A 17,578-nucleotide genomic window follows, 5' to 3' on the forward strand; every position below is an offset into this window, starting at 1 on the left:
GTTCCTTTTGTGTTGCATTTTCCTATCATTGTTCTTCTCCCCAATAATATATACATGCAATCTCTGTTGAAAATTAAGTTTATAAATTGCAAAACCTAGTGTTATTTTTCCTCTCATTGGACTTCTTGTAGATAGTAATAAGTTCTAACTTTTATATAAATTAACACAAAATTATATTTTCCCACACTTATCGGACAAAAAAAAAGCATATGTTTTTTGTTTCGCGATTGTTTTTCCAAGAAATTGCTCCAAAACAACCCACCGTTTCATTATGGTTTAGATTAAAACTTATTATTTGTGTACTTTTATGATATTCTAGTTTGAATTTAAGTTTAGAACATATATAACAAAAATATTTTTCTTCATCTTTTCCGTAGACTTTTCTATCTGCATGGTAATTTTTGTCGAAAATATTTTTCTATTTTCCAGACATATTATTGGGGTTTTTTTTTCCCTTTTTTTAGGACCATTGATTGAAGCGGCATGAAAAACAACATTAAATCATGTGTACAGTAACGTTTTCATTATTAAACTTTCTGAAGCGAGAGATGTTAGAAACAAATGATAAGCATGCATAATACAAATATATATATATATATATATATATATATTAATGGCTTCGGATCTTATCAGCCGATTCAAGGAAGGACCATAAAATTCAGAATCAAGAAGAGCTTTAAACGGTTATCTTATATGTAGCCTCATCATTAAATATGTTTAAATGTTATGAGGATAGTATCAGGATACATTAAGGCTTGCAAATATTTATGAGTCCTCGTGTATTATATATAAGAATTAAGGGACCATAAACAGTGGTGACAAGGCTTGATCAGCAATTATATTATTGTAGAGGCATATAGTCAAAACTTTCTTTATTTCATTTGCTACATGGTCATCTCATCATTGATTATCAATAATATTCTCTTTAAATGATATCATATTAATTGCTTCCACACTTAAGGACAGAGAGAGCCAAATATTGGACATAAGGAAACACAAATGTCAAAAACAGTTTTAATGGATAATAATTAGATTTAAGAGAAGCTTATAAATAAATAAATTTATTCGATCAAGAATATTTATACCAAGGGCTATTTAGTAAGTGAACACAAGTAAGAAATGCTATATACTAATTTCATTAAATAGACTAGCATGCACCTACATTGAAGGATTTGAAATATCAAAAGCTGAGCTTCTACAAAATATGTACAAAAAACTTCGATTTCTTGGATCTCGTACGATACAATCGCGGTACTGCAATATTTAATAAACTGGACAGTATATGATGTAATCGAGATACCGCTGAGATCTCATGATATTTAAAAACTTGCGGTTGTACGTTGAAAGTGTAGATTTACAAGTGTATGAACACGAGAATTCCTAGAATGGTCAGAATACCGAGCCAATTCGTTGGTTATTCAGCATATTTTTTAATCGCGAGAATGAGGTTTCTCTGCCTCCGCACGTTTCTCTCATGTCGTGTAGAATCCTGACCTTGACATTCCTCAAACATCAGCCCGATCACTCATGCAAGATTTGTTTGTAGTATTTTCATTTTATTTTTTGTTTATGTATAATCAAGATCTAATATTGGTTTTAGTTATGGGTAAGAAAATAATATTATGCTTTCCCCAATTTCATATCGTGAATTGTTAGATCCGACCCAATCTAGGTTTTCTTTGAAGTTTTTTTTACATAGTTAGTTATGAGTAATTAAGTATTCTAGGATTATATATATATATATATATATATATATATATATATATATATATATATATATATTATTTGGGTGTAGTTGAGTTTTTATTGTAGATCTGGATTGTTTTCTATTTTGGAATGGAAAGATTGCCCTCTCTTTTTTTAGCATGGCCTTCAAGAAGGTGGTTCTATACAACCCCTCGTCGTCAACTATGTTGAAGTCGTAACTTGTGTACGACTCCACAAGTGCAATCATGTACTATCGACCATACATTGCTTCATAAATGGTCTTACATTCCAACCGATTTCAATCATAAGGGCGTTGCACTTGGCTGCCTCAAAGTTTCTCGACCTCATGATGAGGTTGGCATTACCCAAAAGTGGCAAAAACATGATGGCTTGAACAACTCGATCTTCCCACCAATAGTAATGACAACTTCTTCGAACTTGTCGAAAGCGCCATTAAAGTTAAAGTAATTAGAAATCTTAGAGTAAATATGAAGAGAATCCTAGTAGGAAAAATAAGACAAAGAATGACAAGAAGAAATGCAACGATGGGATGGGATCAAAGCTTATGTTCAAGTGAAACAACGGGGCGAAGGTCGAGAAGAGCGGTATTCGAATTCGAAGGCTTTCTCTCCCTCCTTGAATTCTATCGCCCTATTGTTTAAAAAAGCTTCCATGGCAATAAACAATGAGATTCATCATTTGAAAAAGCTTCAAATGATAAATTAATCTCTCCTTTTCAATAACTCCGTTTTCGTGTTTTCTTCTTTTTACTGACATTTTTTCATTTAATTTTGAAAAACACTTTTATTCTCCGAAAAATCGGCAAAAAAAAATTATTTTTCTCCAAATATTAATGAATATGCAACGAAAGCAAACGAGTTTTGTGAAACGAAAAAAATCAGTCGTTTTATGGCCGAATTTGCCGATTTTCGAACGACATCCGACGGCGAAATGAAAAAACACGTCTTCGTCGGCCGTCAGTGCTCCGGCAGCGGCTTTGCCGGAAAATTTAGAACCTTGAGTAGTTGAGAAAATTTTAAAACAATGTATTAGAATTGAAAGGGAAAAAAATGCTAGGAATATTATTAGTGTCCATTTCCTTTAAAAATAACATAATCATACGATCACTACTTTGGAGTTTCGAGGAACGCCTTTAGGTTGGAAAGCTTGATATTTAGTCATCACTATCCACCAAGCAATGGATCTTTTTTTTTTGGGATTTTCTGGTCTTAACCTACGAATCCTGACTTGACTCGTTTGTGGTGATCTAATTAGAGTATGTCTATATTAGAGCATAAGAAAAGTATGTTGCTTATATGTCGTTTGTTATTTGTTTAGTCTTTTCTTTAGACTGTGTCGTTTGTTGTTATTTGATTAGTCTATTTGTTTTTAGTCGTTTTCCTTTCCTGTAACTACGCTATATAAGAGCCAATGTCTTGTACAATTTGATAGATCGAAGTAAACTTTTGTCTCTGATTCTCTTTCAAGAACAGAGTTTCAGATTTCCCCAATTCGATTTCCTCTCTGTAAACCTAGAAATCCAATATTGGTATCAGAGCGAATCTTCCGTGCTGTCGATTATCCGATTTCTTCTCCTTCTCGATTTCAAGATTCTGGTGAATGATGAAGCTTCATCAACAGAGACAAGTTGTACGGTTCAAAGAAAGATTTTCAGATTTGATTTTCTAGGTCAGAAGATCTCCCTCGCCATCACGATTCCCTGCGATCGGAATTGATCTCTGCTGCTCCTTCTCTCCATCTCTTCAAGTTCAATGGCGATTCATATGGAATGGCAAATCTTAGACGCAAGCTTAGGTGGAAAGTCACGAAGGTTAGGTTTTCGTTCCGTCCCGAAGTTTAAGATTCGTTTCTTGATCATCGTCTCTTCAATGACGAATCAAGAAACCTCAACGAAAATTGGATCGACACTGCAAAATCTCAAACTGATTCAAAGTTTATTTCCTCTCTTTTCTCGGTTGCGCATTCCGATTCCTTTCCCGTGCATCCATGGCAGAATCAGGAGTTCCATCGACAGAGAGCTCATTCTCTCGATTCAATGAAGTTACGAGATGGCGTTCCCTTATCTCGATCCAATGTAGGAACGAGACGGCATTAGATATCCGGACTCCATAGTGATCTTGTTTATCATCAGAATCTTTCTCCTGCGAGTCTCGCCGTGTCAATTCCATCAAGATTCTTTTCCGGCGAGTTCCGCCGTGTCAGTGCTATCGAGAATCTTTCTCCAACGAGTCCTAACGTGTCAATGTCATCAAGACTCTTCTCTGGCGAGTCCCCGCCGTGCCATTGCCATTTAGATCCTCCGCTACTCCGCATACCTCACATACGAAGCTGTGGCAATCCACTGCTGATGTCAGTCCGACAATCTCTCTCCCAAACCTCGATGTCCAGACTTTTCCGGTGGTTCAACCGCGGTCTAGTGCCGTGGGCCCGGGAGGGAATCAGCGCAACCTCGATGAAGAGAGCGTGGGAATTCAAGGCTATGCCTCAAAGGAAGGTTGTTCAGAGTCGCTTCGTGTTCGCGAATGAGTTTTGGGGCAATTCTCGCTCAAGGTCAGAGATCGTCAAGCCTCCCTCAAAGCATTTCTACATGTCTCTGAAAGCTGTTCTTGACAACGATGAAGACATTTTCTTGACTCGCCGATTCCGTGTGGGCAATGATTACAATGATGGGTTCAACTGGCGTTTTTGCATTTGTTCCGAGTTCTTCGGTAGCGAGCTGTTTGTCTTCATCTTCACTAACGATACGTCTTCTCCGATGTTTAACTTCAGTCCAAGATGAACTTTCAAGAAAGCTTATCTTGAGGGGGTGTACTAGAGCATAAAAAACTCTTGCTTGTATGTCGTTTATTATTGTTTAATCTTTTTTTTTTTTTTACTTCAGTCTTTTCTGTAAACTGTATTGTTTGTTGTTATTTGATTAGTCTGTCTGTTTTTAGTCGTTTCTATATCAGAGTCAATGTCTGATAGATCGAAATAAACTTTAAGTCTCTGATTTTCTTTCAAGAACAGTGCTTCTGATTTCCCCAATTCGATTTTCTCTTTGTAAACCTAGAAACCCAATAGTCTATAATCTGCATATTTCCGCTTCTTTTGGTTTCAATGCCTTATAATTGTGGCACTATTTTGTAATGCAGAAGTGCTATCCCGATTCTCCTTGCTTCGGCCATAAAAAAGAACCCAAAGAACCAGACTTTAAAGATAACAAGCTTAGATTTGGGAGTATTTGAAGAAGAAGAAGAATGGAGGAAGAAAGAAGCAACGTCCATGTCCTGGTGATCCCACTCCCATTCCACGGCCACATAAACCCAATGCTCCAATTCGCGAAGCGCGTCTCCTCCAAAGGCCCACGTGTCACCCTCCTCGTCCCCGAACCGCCCGCCCGGACCGAACCCGGCCCCGTCAACTTCGAGCCCATCTCCCTCGGCCCGCGCGTGGAGACCACGCTGCAGAGCACGCTGGAGTGGTTCAGGGACGCCGTGCCGAGGAGGCTGCCGGAGATCGCGGCGGCGGAGGAGGCCGAGGGGCGGCGCGTGGGGTGCGTGGTGTACGACTCGGGGGCGCCGTGGATCCTGGGGCTGGCCCACGCGCTGGGCGTGGCTGGCGGGTCGTTCTTCACGCACTCTTGCGCCGTGGCCTGCGTCTACTGCCACGTCAGCTCGGGGTTGCTGAAGATCCCGTTGGAAGAGGAGGGTCGGTTTTCGCTCCCGGGGCTTCCGGTTCTTGGGTCCGACGATCTTCCCTCTTTTATCTCGGAGCCCGAGTCGTATCCCTCGCTGTTGGAGCTCGTGATCAGCCGGTTTTCGAACATCGGTGAAGCTGATTGGATCTTCTTCAGCAGCTTCGAAGCCTTGGAAAAAGAGGTAATACTTATTAGCTTTAGCTTAGTTAGGGACACTGAGGCATAATTAGAGCTGACGAACACAATCAATGAAGAAGTTGAAAAATTCAAAATGAGATTCAACAATGACCAAACAACAATCAAGGTGCCTGAATTCAGCAACTCATCTTCTGCCGGGGATCGAGAAGCTCTATGTTGTTTCTTGAATTGCTGTGAAATAGGAATAGACGAAACTAGAGTGAAACTATGATCAATGACATCAGAGGGAAAATTTACGTCGCGGGACCCAATGAAATTCATGGCAGCGGTTGTACAAGCGTGTCGAGACAAGTGAATACGATCGTTGACGGCTCCACTGAGATAGCAGCGAACTGATCAATCTTGAGGCCGGTGCATGAACCATCTCTCTGGAGGAAAGTCAACAAGATTGATTCCATGTTTTATTCCTTACGAAAAACTACTAACCAACAAACTCTTTACGGAGGATTCATAGCTAGATTTATCTTCTTCACACACTTTCTGGACTATCATTCTGATCGTGAGCATGAACCAGGCATTCGCGTGGATGCGAACACGGTGGCCAATAATGCCGATCGGTCCGACCATCCCATCCATGTACTTGGACAAGAGGCTACAACACGACACGGACTACCACCACCACAGCGAGAACGACCCCGCCAGCTCAGCGTGCACCGATTGGCTCGACTCGAAGGCCGCGAACTCGGTGGCGTACGTGTCGTTCGGGAGCCTGGCCGAGCTGAGCGACGAGCAGACGGCGGAGATCGCGGAGGGCCTGAGGCTGAGCGGGCACCACTTCCTGTGGGCGACCAAGAGGAAAGGGAAGGAATTTACGGGGGCGCCCCCGGAGGAGGGGCTGGTGGTGGAGTGGTGCCGCCAGGTGGCGGTGCTGGCCCACGCGGCGGTGGGGTGCTTCGTGACCCACTGCGGGTGGAACTCGGCCTTGGAGGCGGTGGCGCTCGGGGTGCCCCTGGTGGCGGTCCCGCAGTGGACGGACCAGCGCACCAACGCCGCCTTCGCCGCCCGAGTCTGGGGCCTGGGCCTGAGGGCGCGGCCGGGCCCGCGAGGGGTCGTGGGCCGGGCCGAGATCGCCCGCTGCGTCCGGCAGGCCATGATGGCTGGGACCGAGACGAGGGCCAACGCTGTTCGGTGGAGGGAGTCCGCTGTCGAGGCTCTCCGCCCGGGAGGGAGTTCCGATTCGAATATCGACGCCTTTGTTTCTCAGCTTGCGGCCAAAAATCCGTCATCATCGGCATCTTCTTGAGATTTGTGGGATGGTTATAGTAAATGATTGAATAAGTTTCGATGAATCAGTTGTACGAGTATGATATGACCCAAGACTTTGGTCATTCACTTCTCACTGTAAAATAATATGCTAATATATGATTTCTTGTGTTTTTATCACGAGTGAATGAGATAAGTCATGATACTTTCATGTTCTTTATTTTAACATTTAAAATGATCAGTTGCATAGAAACAAGATTACAGGAACTGAAAGATAATACAAATGTTGTGACACTAGAACCAACAGTGTGTTATGCGTGGGGTTTTCATTCTATCTGTTTTATAATCTACCCATCCTCATCACTCGAACTTCAAATTAATTTATCACTTTTTTTTTTCTCTCTTTCTTTCTATTTTTGCAAAACCTCAATCCATGATGGGTGTACTTCTATCAAGGATGAACAAGTGGTTAGTTTTAGTGGGATTGTTATCACTTGTTTTGATTTTTTCTTCAAGCTCTCCAGGTCAAGGTGGGATTCACATCCATGGTGTCAGCCCAGTTAGAGGGTGGATGGTCCGGTGCGGCTACGGATCAAGTTGGGGCCAAGGCTCGAGCTCAAGAGGCGTCACTGTCGGTTCGGGATCGACCCCGAATGGTGGCAGGTACAGTTTCGGGTGGGGCAACGGGTTTGGGTTTGGGTTCGGGTGGGCCGGGCAAAGTAATGTTGGGCCTCAACTTGACGGAATTGTCGACAATGATGATAGTAGATATAACAAATCCCCAACTCAAACCGGTGGAGATGGTAGTGGAGTCAACAACAGAGACGGAGTTTCACCGCCCTAGAATGGCCGACCCTAACAGAAATAAGATTAAATTTCTCGTAGTGCATCAAGAAAGAAGCCCTTGCAATGTTGGGGTTGTACATCTCAATAAATTTTGCTGGGATCATATTGCTTAAAAAAAACACTATGTTCCAAGGTGAAATTTGTAGCTTTTTATATTAAGAAAATAAAATGAACTTCGTGTGTGAACTATAAATTTAACTAAACAAGCTTCACATTCAAAACCAAGTGACCCATCTAAGAAGAATTACTTCAAAAGAAGCACAATATACATTGAAAACAGAGAAGAAGAAGAGTTTCAACAAAATCGGACCGAATGTACCTTGAATTTACGGAATTGAGAGTATTTAACACGGAAAGTAAGAGAAGCTAAAGGAATAAATCACGAGATACAAAATTATAACGAAGAGGAAGATGATTAACGCGGGGCCTTTTTCTTGCCGGCAATGGCGACCCTTTTGCCCTTCAAAGTTCGGCAATTGTTCTTTGTGCGTTGGCCTCGGCAAGGAAGGCCCTGAATGTGCCTAATCCCTCTGTAGCACTGAATCTCCTTCAGCCTCCTTATCGCCAAAGCGTTGAAACGCCTCTGCAACCAATCACACACAAACTCGTTAAAACATAACTCCAATTTCTAATAACCCCTCATAGCATCTCTAATAACCCCTCATAGCATCTTCTTTTTTTTTCCTAATTCTAAGCAGCAAAACATAGCCTTCAAGGGCCTAATCTGCATTTGTGCTTAAATGTTTAACTGTACAATGTAATCAGTTGTACACAACATATATAAATATATGAGAGCTCAACCATTCAACACAACAAGCTTGTATTTTGAAAATGACAAATGTGCATAATAACATGAATGCCTTTCCATGTCTTTTTTTTACTCGAATTCGAATGCCGTACCAGGTCACCCTCGATGGTGTACTTGGAGACTTCGTCTCTGACGACGATGAGCTCTTCCTCGGAGAAGTTCTTGGTGAGCTTGTTCTCAATCCCGAGGTCGATCAGGATTTGGCGCGCTCTCGTACGCCCGATTCCATGGATGTACTGAAGCGAGAACTCGATCCTCTTGTTGTTCGGAATCTCCACTCCTCCCACACGAGCGCATTTCACTTGAAGCCCCCAATTCTGACCCCAACACCATCCATGTTCGCATTAACCAAACGAGAACAAATAAAAAAAATCTGAGGAGGGTTTTGATTACCTGAGTCGGGTTTGTGGGAGTGAAGGAGGGGCGTTTGGAGAGCGAGAGCGAGCTGAGACCGTTGCAGATTGATGAGAGCGAAGTGGTCACAGGCATAGCCAGAGTTTGTGCCATCTTTCCTCTGTGGATAAAAGACCATAAGAGTCACCAAGAAGAACAGACTATGCTATGTTATCCTCTTCTCTTATTATTATTATTTTTTTTTTTTTTTAAAGATTAACAATGAGTATGCAAGCCCAATTTAGGACTAGAAGCTGGATTTCTGAATGAGCCCAATTATCTAAAATGACATTGTAAACGACAGACTTCCAAATTAGAAAGTGGGATAGAATACTATTTCGAATTTATCGCTTAAACTCAAATTTATTCTTTTAATTCATATATATCTTTACCAGTACCATTTTTTACTTGTTTTTTTTAATATTATTGATGATACAAACTCATTTTTTTTTCTTCATGTTTACTCATTAATAGGACAAAATCACTCAAAAAAAAAAAAATATGGAAAGTTCGAAAAATGTGAGGTATTATAACAATAAGGGCTCGTTTGGTAGGAAGAACGGAAACATGGGTGGATGGATTTAGTGGGATGGAATATAAATGAAAAGAAAGTAATGGATTATAAGTATTAAAAAAGTTGATTGGTATAATAGGTGGAAAGATTAAAATATATTCATTCATTGTTTGGTACAATTAGAAAAAAGATTTTTATTATATTAAATTACAAAAATAGCCTCTTTAATATAATACCTCCACTTTGTTTCTAATTTGTTTTTAACTGTTTGAAAAAAAAAGGTGATATTAAATGCACAATCCTACATTCTCAAATATAAATAAAACATGTAAATGAAATAACTAAATTATATATATATATATATATATATATATATATATATATATATATATATGAAGTCTTAGCCAAATAAAAATTTACAATAACCATAACATCACAAACAGATTGTTCATGTTCAAAATACTAGTAATCTAGCTATTTATATGCCATATTTAAAGCAAAATACATTCCCAAACAAAATAAAATAGTGTCTTTTGGAAGTGATTAAACCAAAATACATTGCACCCAAATCACAAAGGGTTACTCCTTGTTGCTTGGAGACATCATCTTCAAAAGAAGCTCATGGCGACGCTCACTTGGGACGGCAAAAAAAGCACTGACTTTGGACGAGTCTTTGATTAGAAATAAAAACGCGTCGAGTTGAATATGATCCGGAACTCCAATCTTCAACAATTCCGCATAAACTTCCTCCTCGAAATATATTCTCGGTCGTCCTCTCTCGATAGCATCTACTCCTTTTTCAGCTATGACATTGCTTTCTCAAATTACCATATTCCCTTCTTTCATCGCATCAACAACGCCAACTAGACTTGATTGCATTGCCTCCATATGTTTATCAAATGTATCCATCATAGTAAATTTTCGTTTTGTACCTTTAGATGAGTTCGGAGTGTGAGCGGCTTGTTGTGAAGACTTTAGTTGAGAGACATTAGAGGTGGTATTCTCATCGACTTCAAGATCAACAAATTGATTTCCTCCATCTTCATCTTGCCATATCTTAGATTTCTCTTTTGCGCTAATTGCATTTTCCCCCGTAGCTCTATCCTTGGCAAATAACTCATATAGTTTATCATAATTTTGAATTGCACAATATCTCCACTTATTTGCCTTAGGATGTTTCTACACATAAATTAGGATAACATAATTAATAATAATAATGATAATACCAATTACAATAATTGTGATGATGATGCATATATCAATATGATACGCTTTCCTCTATTAGAGCATTCCAAACTTCTGATTCGGCTTCAAATAGCTTTGTTGTTGAGTTCCAAGAAAATCCACTCAGTCCCTTGAAAAGGTCATGAATTCCATTAAAATTGCTTTTCAAAGTTTTGATCCGATTTTTTAGATGATCTTTATCGAATGGATAATTAAGCTCCTCTTGGCAAATTTGGAGAACGTTATTATATGCCATTGTTGTGAAAGTTCCATCGATCCTATTTCCATTAGCTTGTTGCTCCAATAAAGCATCAATAAGAACAATATCCATAGATTCAGTCCATTTTACTGACTCCCTTTTTGGTTGTTCATGCTCTGTACTCTTTCCTTTTTTTGGCCATTACCATAACCTGATATACATTAAAGAGAAAAATAAAAAAAATATAATAAATATAATGATTCATTATATATATATATATATATATATATATATATATATATGATGAAGTCATGAACTGTTACAGTGTCATAAACTCAAAACTTGATACATATAATAATTAAGAACTAAGTCACATGAAACAAAATTATAATTCCATCACCATAGATCTCAATCAAGGCAAAAAAATTAGCATATATATACATATTTTAGATGAAGATCATACAAAAACTAGCATATATATGACACAAAATTATGGGACCCCAAGACTATTCCCTAGTCGTCAAATAATCATGTCACATCACTTGTGCTATATTATCTCTCAAGGCAGCCCCTTGTTTAGCATCTTCTCCATCATTCAAATTGTTGCATGACTCATCTACTTCTTGTTCCCGATCCATGAGCTCTTGATCTACTTGTCGAAGTAGTTCATCATCGGGATCCACATCCACTAAGTAGTTGTGCAAGATAAAAAAAAAACCAATACAATTTCCGTTAGTGTCTTAATAGGATATTGAGGTTCGGTTCCTCTCGATATGATAGAAAAACGTTTTTTCAAAACACCAAACGCCCTCTCTATGACATTGCGTAGTGATGCGTGTCGAAGGTTAAACAACTCTTCCGGATTTTCCGGACCACGTTGTGAGTACTCCTTCAAGTGGTAGCACACGCCTCTATATGGGGTGATAAGCCCACTTCGTAACATATAGCCCGCATCAACCAAATAATATTTTCCTATACAAAAGAATAATGTCCTTAGTTAACTAGGAGAGATAGATCTAGGGAGAGTATATGTTTTTGTGTATGAAATGTTTACCTTTAGGAATTACAAGCCTATCTTCTCTTACTAAAGCATTTTTAATAATCCTAGAATCCGTAGCGGTTCCTTCCCATCCAGGCAAAACATACGTGAATTTCATATCAAATCCGCACACACCCATTATATTTTGTGTAGGGTATTCCTTTCTTCCTCGATATCGTGAAGCCTCACTTTGAGACACTTTTACACGGACATGAGTTCCATCGATTGCTCCAACACAATCCTGAAATTTAATTTTTACTTTATTTTTTAACTAAATGATCCTATCAAGGCAATACATGAATTTACATGAGTGGCAATAAGTACCTTAAAATAAGGGTAGAATCTGAAATTGTTGAGGATTTCTTCCGGTATGTGGTCTCCATTGGGTTGCCTCAAAAAAATATTTTCTAATGAAATGATTGCTTGTAACACGTCGTGAAAATGCCTACTTATTGTCTCCGACGGAAGAAAAATGATATTTGGCGATTTTTTGAGTTGTGAGATATTGTAAAGAGAAACTTGGCCACTTGTTCCTCTACTATTGAGTTTTTGTTGTCCTTGAGTCGACCCGATTTTCGAAGTAGTTCACACAATTTAGAAAATGCCAAAGGACTCATGCGTATTATATCACGACATTTTTCATCGACACTAAGCCTCTTTATGAGCTGATTCCTAATAATTTTACTATCATCACTACTATTAAGTAAGCTCGAGTCCACGTAGTTGGAGCTATAAAACAAATCCATCATGCATATCATTTTCACTATGCAACACACAACTTAGGTGATGGCAACACGTCTTTGTCTTTCCCATTCACTCTTGAATTTTCTACCATTTTCTTGATATGTTCTATATAGGCTCTCTCCTAAATTCACATATCTCTGACTAATTTCCCAATCACTTGATGAGTTTCCTTGTTCATCCATCTCAAGTAAAAGAAGTAGCCTTTGACCATGAACTGAATAAACTAATTTCAGGCACACAATTCAAACAAAGAAAAAAGTAGATAAATACATATTTTTCAAGCTTTAGTAACTAAATAAATTATTTGATCATAGTAAATAAATATAACAGCTTTTCTAAACCTAGCTAAAATTGCTAGTCATAATTTTAATAAAAAAAATGCAATTAGCCAAATAATTGGAACAGACATTGGTCATAAAGAAAAATATATAGTTTCAACCAAAACAAAATACAGACATAAATAAATATGGACATCATTTAGAACCAAATATAGACTTTTAATAAATAAATAAAAAATAGAGACACTATTAATAAAAACAACAAATAGACTACTGCAAAAAAAAAAAAAAGAAAAAAAAAAGAAGAAGAAGATTTACGTACCTGGTAGTGAGGCAATGGGTTATGGAAACACAAACACAACTTGATGGTGGAAAATAGATTCTGAAACATATAATGAATTGCAACCAAGTATTAAATCTTTAATAACACATCTTTTTATATAAAAGGATGTTAATATAAAAAAATAAAATAGAAGCTTACTTGTGAATGGTGGTGGAGGCTTTCACGGAAGTGGGCTTTTCTTTTTTGTCAGATGAAAGATGGAGAGTTTGGAAGAGAAAGAGGCATTTTAAAATCAATGTTATTACGAAATTGCCACAAACTAAGAGGATATTCTTGTAATTTGGTCAAAATTGCTTTGTTATTTTGCACAATCCATCCGAATGTGGAAGAATTATTTTTTTGGTGGGCCCCACTAACATGAATCCATCCATATTTCTCTTTTTTTACTTTCTTATTTTTTACCAAACAATGGAAATAATAAATGAGAAATTGCCTTATCTACTAGCAAATCACTAACTTTTTCCAATTTCTCACCAAAACCATAATTTGGCCAAAAATGCCACTAACTCAAATGTACAACTATCCTTTTACCCTCCACTTAAATTTTTCTTACAACCCACACCAACTCTCCATATCCCGCTCATATCTCATTAATACATGAGACTTTATACATTAATCCCTGACTCTCTCTCTCTCTCTCTCTCTCTCTCTCTCTCTCTCTCTCTCTCTCTCTCTCTCTCTCTCTCTCCGTCGGTCTCTAAAACCCTCGGCGTCTCTACCCCCACGGTCACGCAGAGCCAAACGCCTACGAGACCCAAACGCCTACGAGTCTCAAACGCCCACGAGACCCAAACACCCACGAGTTCGTAGTCCAAGACCAGCCCGCGCCTACGAGACCCAAACGCCCACGAGTTCGTAGTCCAAGACCAGCTTGCCCACAAGGTTTGTCTCGCATTTCTTCATTTCCCATAAATTTCTTGGTTCAAAAAGTTCAAGTTCTATGTCATTTTGATAGTTTAAAGAGATTCAAATGTTCTGTTTGGTCTGGGTATGTTCACCAGTTAGTATGAAAACAAAGTTCATCAATTGTTGACTTCAGATGTCAACAGTGGACGTCAACTGTTGACATCTGAAGTCAACAAATAATTAATAACTCTGCCTATGCTTTTTGTACGCAGTGATGGCAGCTATTTATTTATTATTCAAGCACAGTGGAACTTGAGTTGAACCTGGTTGTTATCATGAGAATGGATCTTTCGGAATCATGGTGCCGTATGAAGTTAACTTCGCTAGTTTGATGCAAATCATTTACGCGAATTTGGGCAAATCACCATCCACTCATACCATTGGTGTTGCATACGCGATGGCTGGTGCCATGAAACCTGTTGAGATAACCAACGATACTACGTTAGAAGATTATTTATATTTGAGGAAGAGGAGAGAAGATGACACGGAGAAATTACAATTGATATTGGAAATAAATGAAATTCCATCCGGGCTCGATTCTCCAGGGGTTGGATCCACTCGCAACAGCCGTGATAGTGGTTACGTTGGAAACCTGCCTAGAAGAGTTTCCGACATGCCATCCATACCCGAGGAGGGGTGTGGTTCGGTTCCAACTCCTGATTCGGTAATTCGTGGTACGTTCGGATTGGATGACTTAAGGTTGTCAGACTATGAGACACAACGACAACAACAACAAAATAGATAATGCTCTCCACCACGAAACTCGCCTCCACCTATAAATTTCCGATCCCCTCCTCCACCACGAAACTCTCATCCTCCACCACGCAACTCCCCTCCTCCACCACGAAACTCTCCTCCTCCACCACGCAACTCCCCTTCTCCACCACGATCCCCTCCTCCACCACGCAACTCCCCTCCGTCACCACGATCCCTTCCTCCACCATGCAACTCCCCTCTTACACCTTCACAAAACTCCCGTCCTTCATCACCGTCTACGCCGAATTCACAGAGCGTCCCAAGTTCATCTACTAGGAAAGACGCAAACATGGATGATGCTATTATTTTAGATGGTCATTCTCCCGTATTTATTGAGCGACATGCATTGTACAAGGATAAAAAGACTTTACAGAAACACTTGATGTTGTTCGCTATAAACAACAACTTCACGTATAAGATAAAGAACTCGGACAAAAACATATTGCATGTTGTTTGTCTGGGAGAGCATTGTAATTGGGCTGTCCGGGCCGTGAGAAAGGCTAACACGCCCATTTTCCAAATTAGAAGGTAAACTCTCTTTGTTGAATTATGTATGAAATTGAAATACTGCAATTAGATCTCTGTTTTTGACATCTACTGTCATTTGTTGACATCTGATGTCAATTGTTGACATCTGGTGTCAATTGTTGACATCTGGTGTCATTGTTGACATCTGATGTCAACAATTGACATTAATGTTGAAACTAAGTTTGTTGTAATTTTCATGTTTTAGGTTCGACAACGACCACAGTTGTGCCCTGAACGTAAGACAAGGACGTCACCCGCAAGCAACAAGTACTTTAATAGGAGAGGTTGTGAAGCATAAGTGTATTGATCCAAGCTTGGCTATGTGCAAACCGAAAGAGATAATGAACTACATGCAAATGGATTATGGGGTGTCTATGTCTTACAAAAAAGCTTGGCGTTCCAGAGAGCAGGCTCTAAAGTCCCTCTACGGCAATTCCATGGAGTCGTACGCATTCTTACCTAAGCTAAGGTACATGATCGAGACTAAGAATCCAGGTTCTTTATTTGACCTCGTCACTGGTGAGGGCGGCGTATTTATTAGTTTTTTCATGTCACTCGGCCCATGGAGAACGGGGTGGAAGTATGTAAGACCCGTGATTATCGTCGATGGTACTCATTTGAAGAACTATTACAAAGGAACGTTGTATACGGCGTGTGGGATGGACGGAAACAAACAAATTTTTCCACTAGCCTACTGTATTGGTCCTTCAGAGTCTAACGAAACTTGGATTTACTTCTTCGCCAAATTGAAAGATGCAATTGAGGAACGGGAAGAGCAAGTATTTGTATCTAATAGGCACGCTGGCATAATCAATGGCATCAAGACTGTATTTCCGAACTGTGATCATGGTTTTTGCATGTACCATTTTCACGGTAATTTGAAGACTACTTTCAAGGGGATTACGAAGGAGGTGAAGTGGAAATTTTACGGTGCCTCGAAGGCATACACTCATCGGGAATTTGAAAGTTTCATGGTCATGTTGGACGCTGAAAATCCCGAAATACGACGATACTTAGCTAATGATGTCGGGTATCAAAGGTGGGCACGATGCATGTTCAGGAGAAAGAGGTACGGTATCATGACGAACAACAACGCGGAAGCATTGAATGCATTAAATGTAAAAGTCAGACAATTTCCAGTTTCGAAGTTGATGGATTGGCCGAGAGAGAGAAGTATGAAATGGTTTTATGAATGTCGAGACGCTGCGGCAAAAACAAACACGCTCCTAACAAAAGTATACCAAGCGAAAGCAGACAAGTACATTGCATACACTGTTCGAATGGAGGTAAAGTCTACAATTGTTGTATGTTTCATGTTTTGTACATGATTTTGATGACGTTATGTTTTCTACTAGGTGATGCCATCTTCAGTCGACGAGTTTGAGGTCGTAGACAGAGAGAGGATTGTATATGCTGTTAATTTAGAAGAGAGGACATGCTCATGTCGGCGATGGCAGGCTCATAATTTTATTTGTCCACACGCAATCGCAGCATGTCGAGTACGTAACCGTCAAGTTGAGACCTACATTTCCGAGTTCTACTCTACGGAGCTTTTGCGGGCAACCTACGCAGGTGTACATCATCCTCATGGCGACATTTCGAGTTGGAATATTCCCCCCGAGGTGGAGAATATCAAAGTTCTTCCGCCTCAACACAAAGCACGTGCCGCCGGTAGGCCCAAAAAGAGAAGAATACCCTCTCAAGGTAAGGACATTATTAGGCGCAAGTGTACGCGTTGCGGGCAAATTGGCCACAATCGTCAAACATGCAATAGTGCTACTCCTTTGTCCACGCAATAATTTCATACTTCTTTGTGATTTCCACCATTTCAGTAGTGACTCTTGTTGATTTCTTAGTTTATTGAGAAATTTATTTGTAATCTCCGACTTGTATGCAGATTTTAGACATCTAAAGTCAACAATAGACGTCAACTGTTGACATCTAGATGTCAACAGTTGACGTCTATTGTTGACATCCGATGTCAACAATTGTTTGTGATTTCTTATTGTTCTCCATTAGTTTTGAGGGAACTAAACAATTGATGTCAATTGTTGACATTAGATGTCAACAATTGATGTCAACTGTTGACATCTAGTGGATGAATTTAAATTTAGTTCTTCACTTAGGCATGCAATTCACAACATTACACATATATAAAAGGGACATAGTGTAAATAGACATATTAAGCAGTT

At 39.4% G+C, this 17,578-nt stretch overlaps 4 protein-coding genes across 6 annotated transcripts; 2 read left to right on the plus strand and 2 right to left on the minus strand.

Moving 5' to 3' along the window:
- The first annotated feature begins 3,001 nt into the window (after positions 1-3,001).
- LOC149391051 (UDP-glycosyltransferase 74E1-like) lies at positions 3,002-7,360 on the plus strand. 3 transcript variants are annotated; one of them, XM_089620614.1, is made up of 4 exons: positions 3,002-3,538; positions 3,722-4,563; positions 4,863-5,588; positions 6,120-7,360. In XM_089620614.1, the coding sequence occupies exons 3-4, from the start codon at positions 4,968-4,970 to the stop codon at positions 6,846-6,848; spliced, it is 1,350 nt and encodes a 449-aa protein (XP_089476740.1). In that variant the 5' UTR covers positions 3,002-3,538; positions 3,722-4,563; positions 4,863-4,967; the 3' UTR covers positions 6,849-7,360. The 3 variants fall into 3 exon arrangements, with proteins under 3 accessions (XP_089476740.1, XP_089476739.1, XP_089476738.1); XM_089620613.1 differs by lacking the exons at positions 3,002-3,538; positions 3,722-4,563 and adding an exon at positions 4,642-4,770; XM_089620612.1 differs by lacking the exons at positions 3,002-3,538; positions 3,722-4,563 and having other exon boundaries at positions 4,642-5,588.
- A 520-nt stretch (positions 7,361-7,880) lies between these two features.
- EMB3137 (Ribosomal protein S13/S18 family) lies at positions 7,881-9,034 on the minus strand. The gene is made up of 3 exons (XM_089618625.1): positions 8,856-9,034; positions 8,555-8,779; positions 7,881-8,237 (listed from the first exon to the last, which is right to left on the minus strand). The coding sequence occupies exons 1-3, from the start codon at positions 8,967-8,969 to the stop codon at positions 8,070-8,072; spliced, it is 507 nt and encodes a 168-aa protein (XP_089474751.1). The 5' UTR covers positions 8,970-9,034; the 3' UTR covers positions 7,881-8,069.
- Positions 9,035-9,948: 914 nt separating this feature from the next.
- Positions 9,949-10,939, minus strand: LOC149391053 (uncharacterized protein At2g29880-like; the record flags this gene model as incomplete). The annotated part of the gene is made up of 3 exons (XM_089619917.1): positions 9,949-10,092; positions 10,198-10,548; positions 10,640-10,939. Coding segments are annotated over 3 exons (795 nt in total), but the record flags the coding sequence as incomplete, so codon positions are not given.
- A 4,788-nt stretch (positions 10,940-15,727) lies between these two features.
- LOC149391054 (uncharacterized) lies at positions 15,728-17,298 on the plus strand. Its single transcript, XM_089619918.1, has 4 exons — positions 15,728-16,672; positions 16,742-16,792; positions 16,878-17,090; positions 17,284-17,298. The coding sequence occupies exons 1-4, from the start codon at positions 15,728-15,730 to the stop codon at positions 17,296-17,298; spliced, it is 1,224 nt and encodes a 407-aa protein (XP_089476044.1).
- The last annotated feature ends 280 nt before the right edge of the window (positions 17,299-17,578 follow it).

Source organism: Urtica dioica, chromosome 7 (genome assembly GCF_054948205.1).
Source record: "Urtica dioica subsp. dioica isolate 48M chromosome 7, U.dioica_male_clone48M_v1_H2, whole genome shotgun sequence".
Taxonomy (NCBI): Eukaryota; Viridiplantae; Streptophyta; class Magnoliopsida; order Rosales; family Urticaceae; genus Urtica; species Urtica dioica.

Bases quoted from the DNA above. Each gene is read 5' to 3' on its own strand.
- LOC149391051 (XM_089620614.1), top strand. From the start codon at position 4,968: ATGGAGGAAGAAAGAAGCAACGTCCATGTCCTGGTGATCCCACTCCCA. The intron at 5,589-6,119 runs GTAATACTTATT...AGCATGAACCAG, and splicing joins TCGAAGCCTTGGAAAAAGAG to GCATTCGCGTGGATGCGAAC.
- EMB3137 (XM_089618625.1), bottom strand. From the start codon at position 8,969: ATGGCACAAACTCTGGCTATGCCTGTGACCACTTCGCTCTCATCAATC. The intron at 8,780-8,855 runs GTAATCAAAACC...TGTTGGGGTCAG, and splicing joins CTCCCACAAACCCGACTCAG to AATTGGGGGCTTCAAGTGAA. The intron at 8,238-8,554 runs GTACGGCATTCG...GATTGGTTGCAG, and splicing joins ACACCATCGAGGGTGACCTG to AGGCGTTTCAACGCTTTGGC.
- LOC149391054 (XM_089619918.1), top strand. From the start codon at position 15,728: ATGAACTACATGCAAATGGATTATGGGGTGTCTATGTCTTACAAAAAA. The intron at 16,673-16,741 runs GTAAAGTCTACA...GTTTTCTACTAG, and splicing joins CATACACTGTTCGAATGGAG to GTGATGCCATCTTCAGTCGA. The intron at 16,793-16,877 runs GTATATGCTGTT...ACGCAATCGCAG, and splicing joins TCGTAGACAGAGAGAGGATT to CATGTCGAGTACGTAACCGT.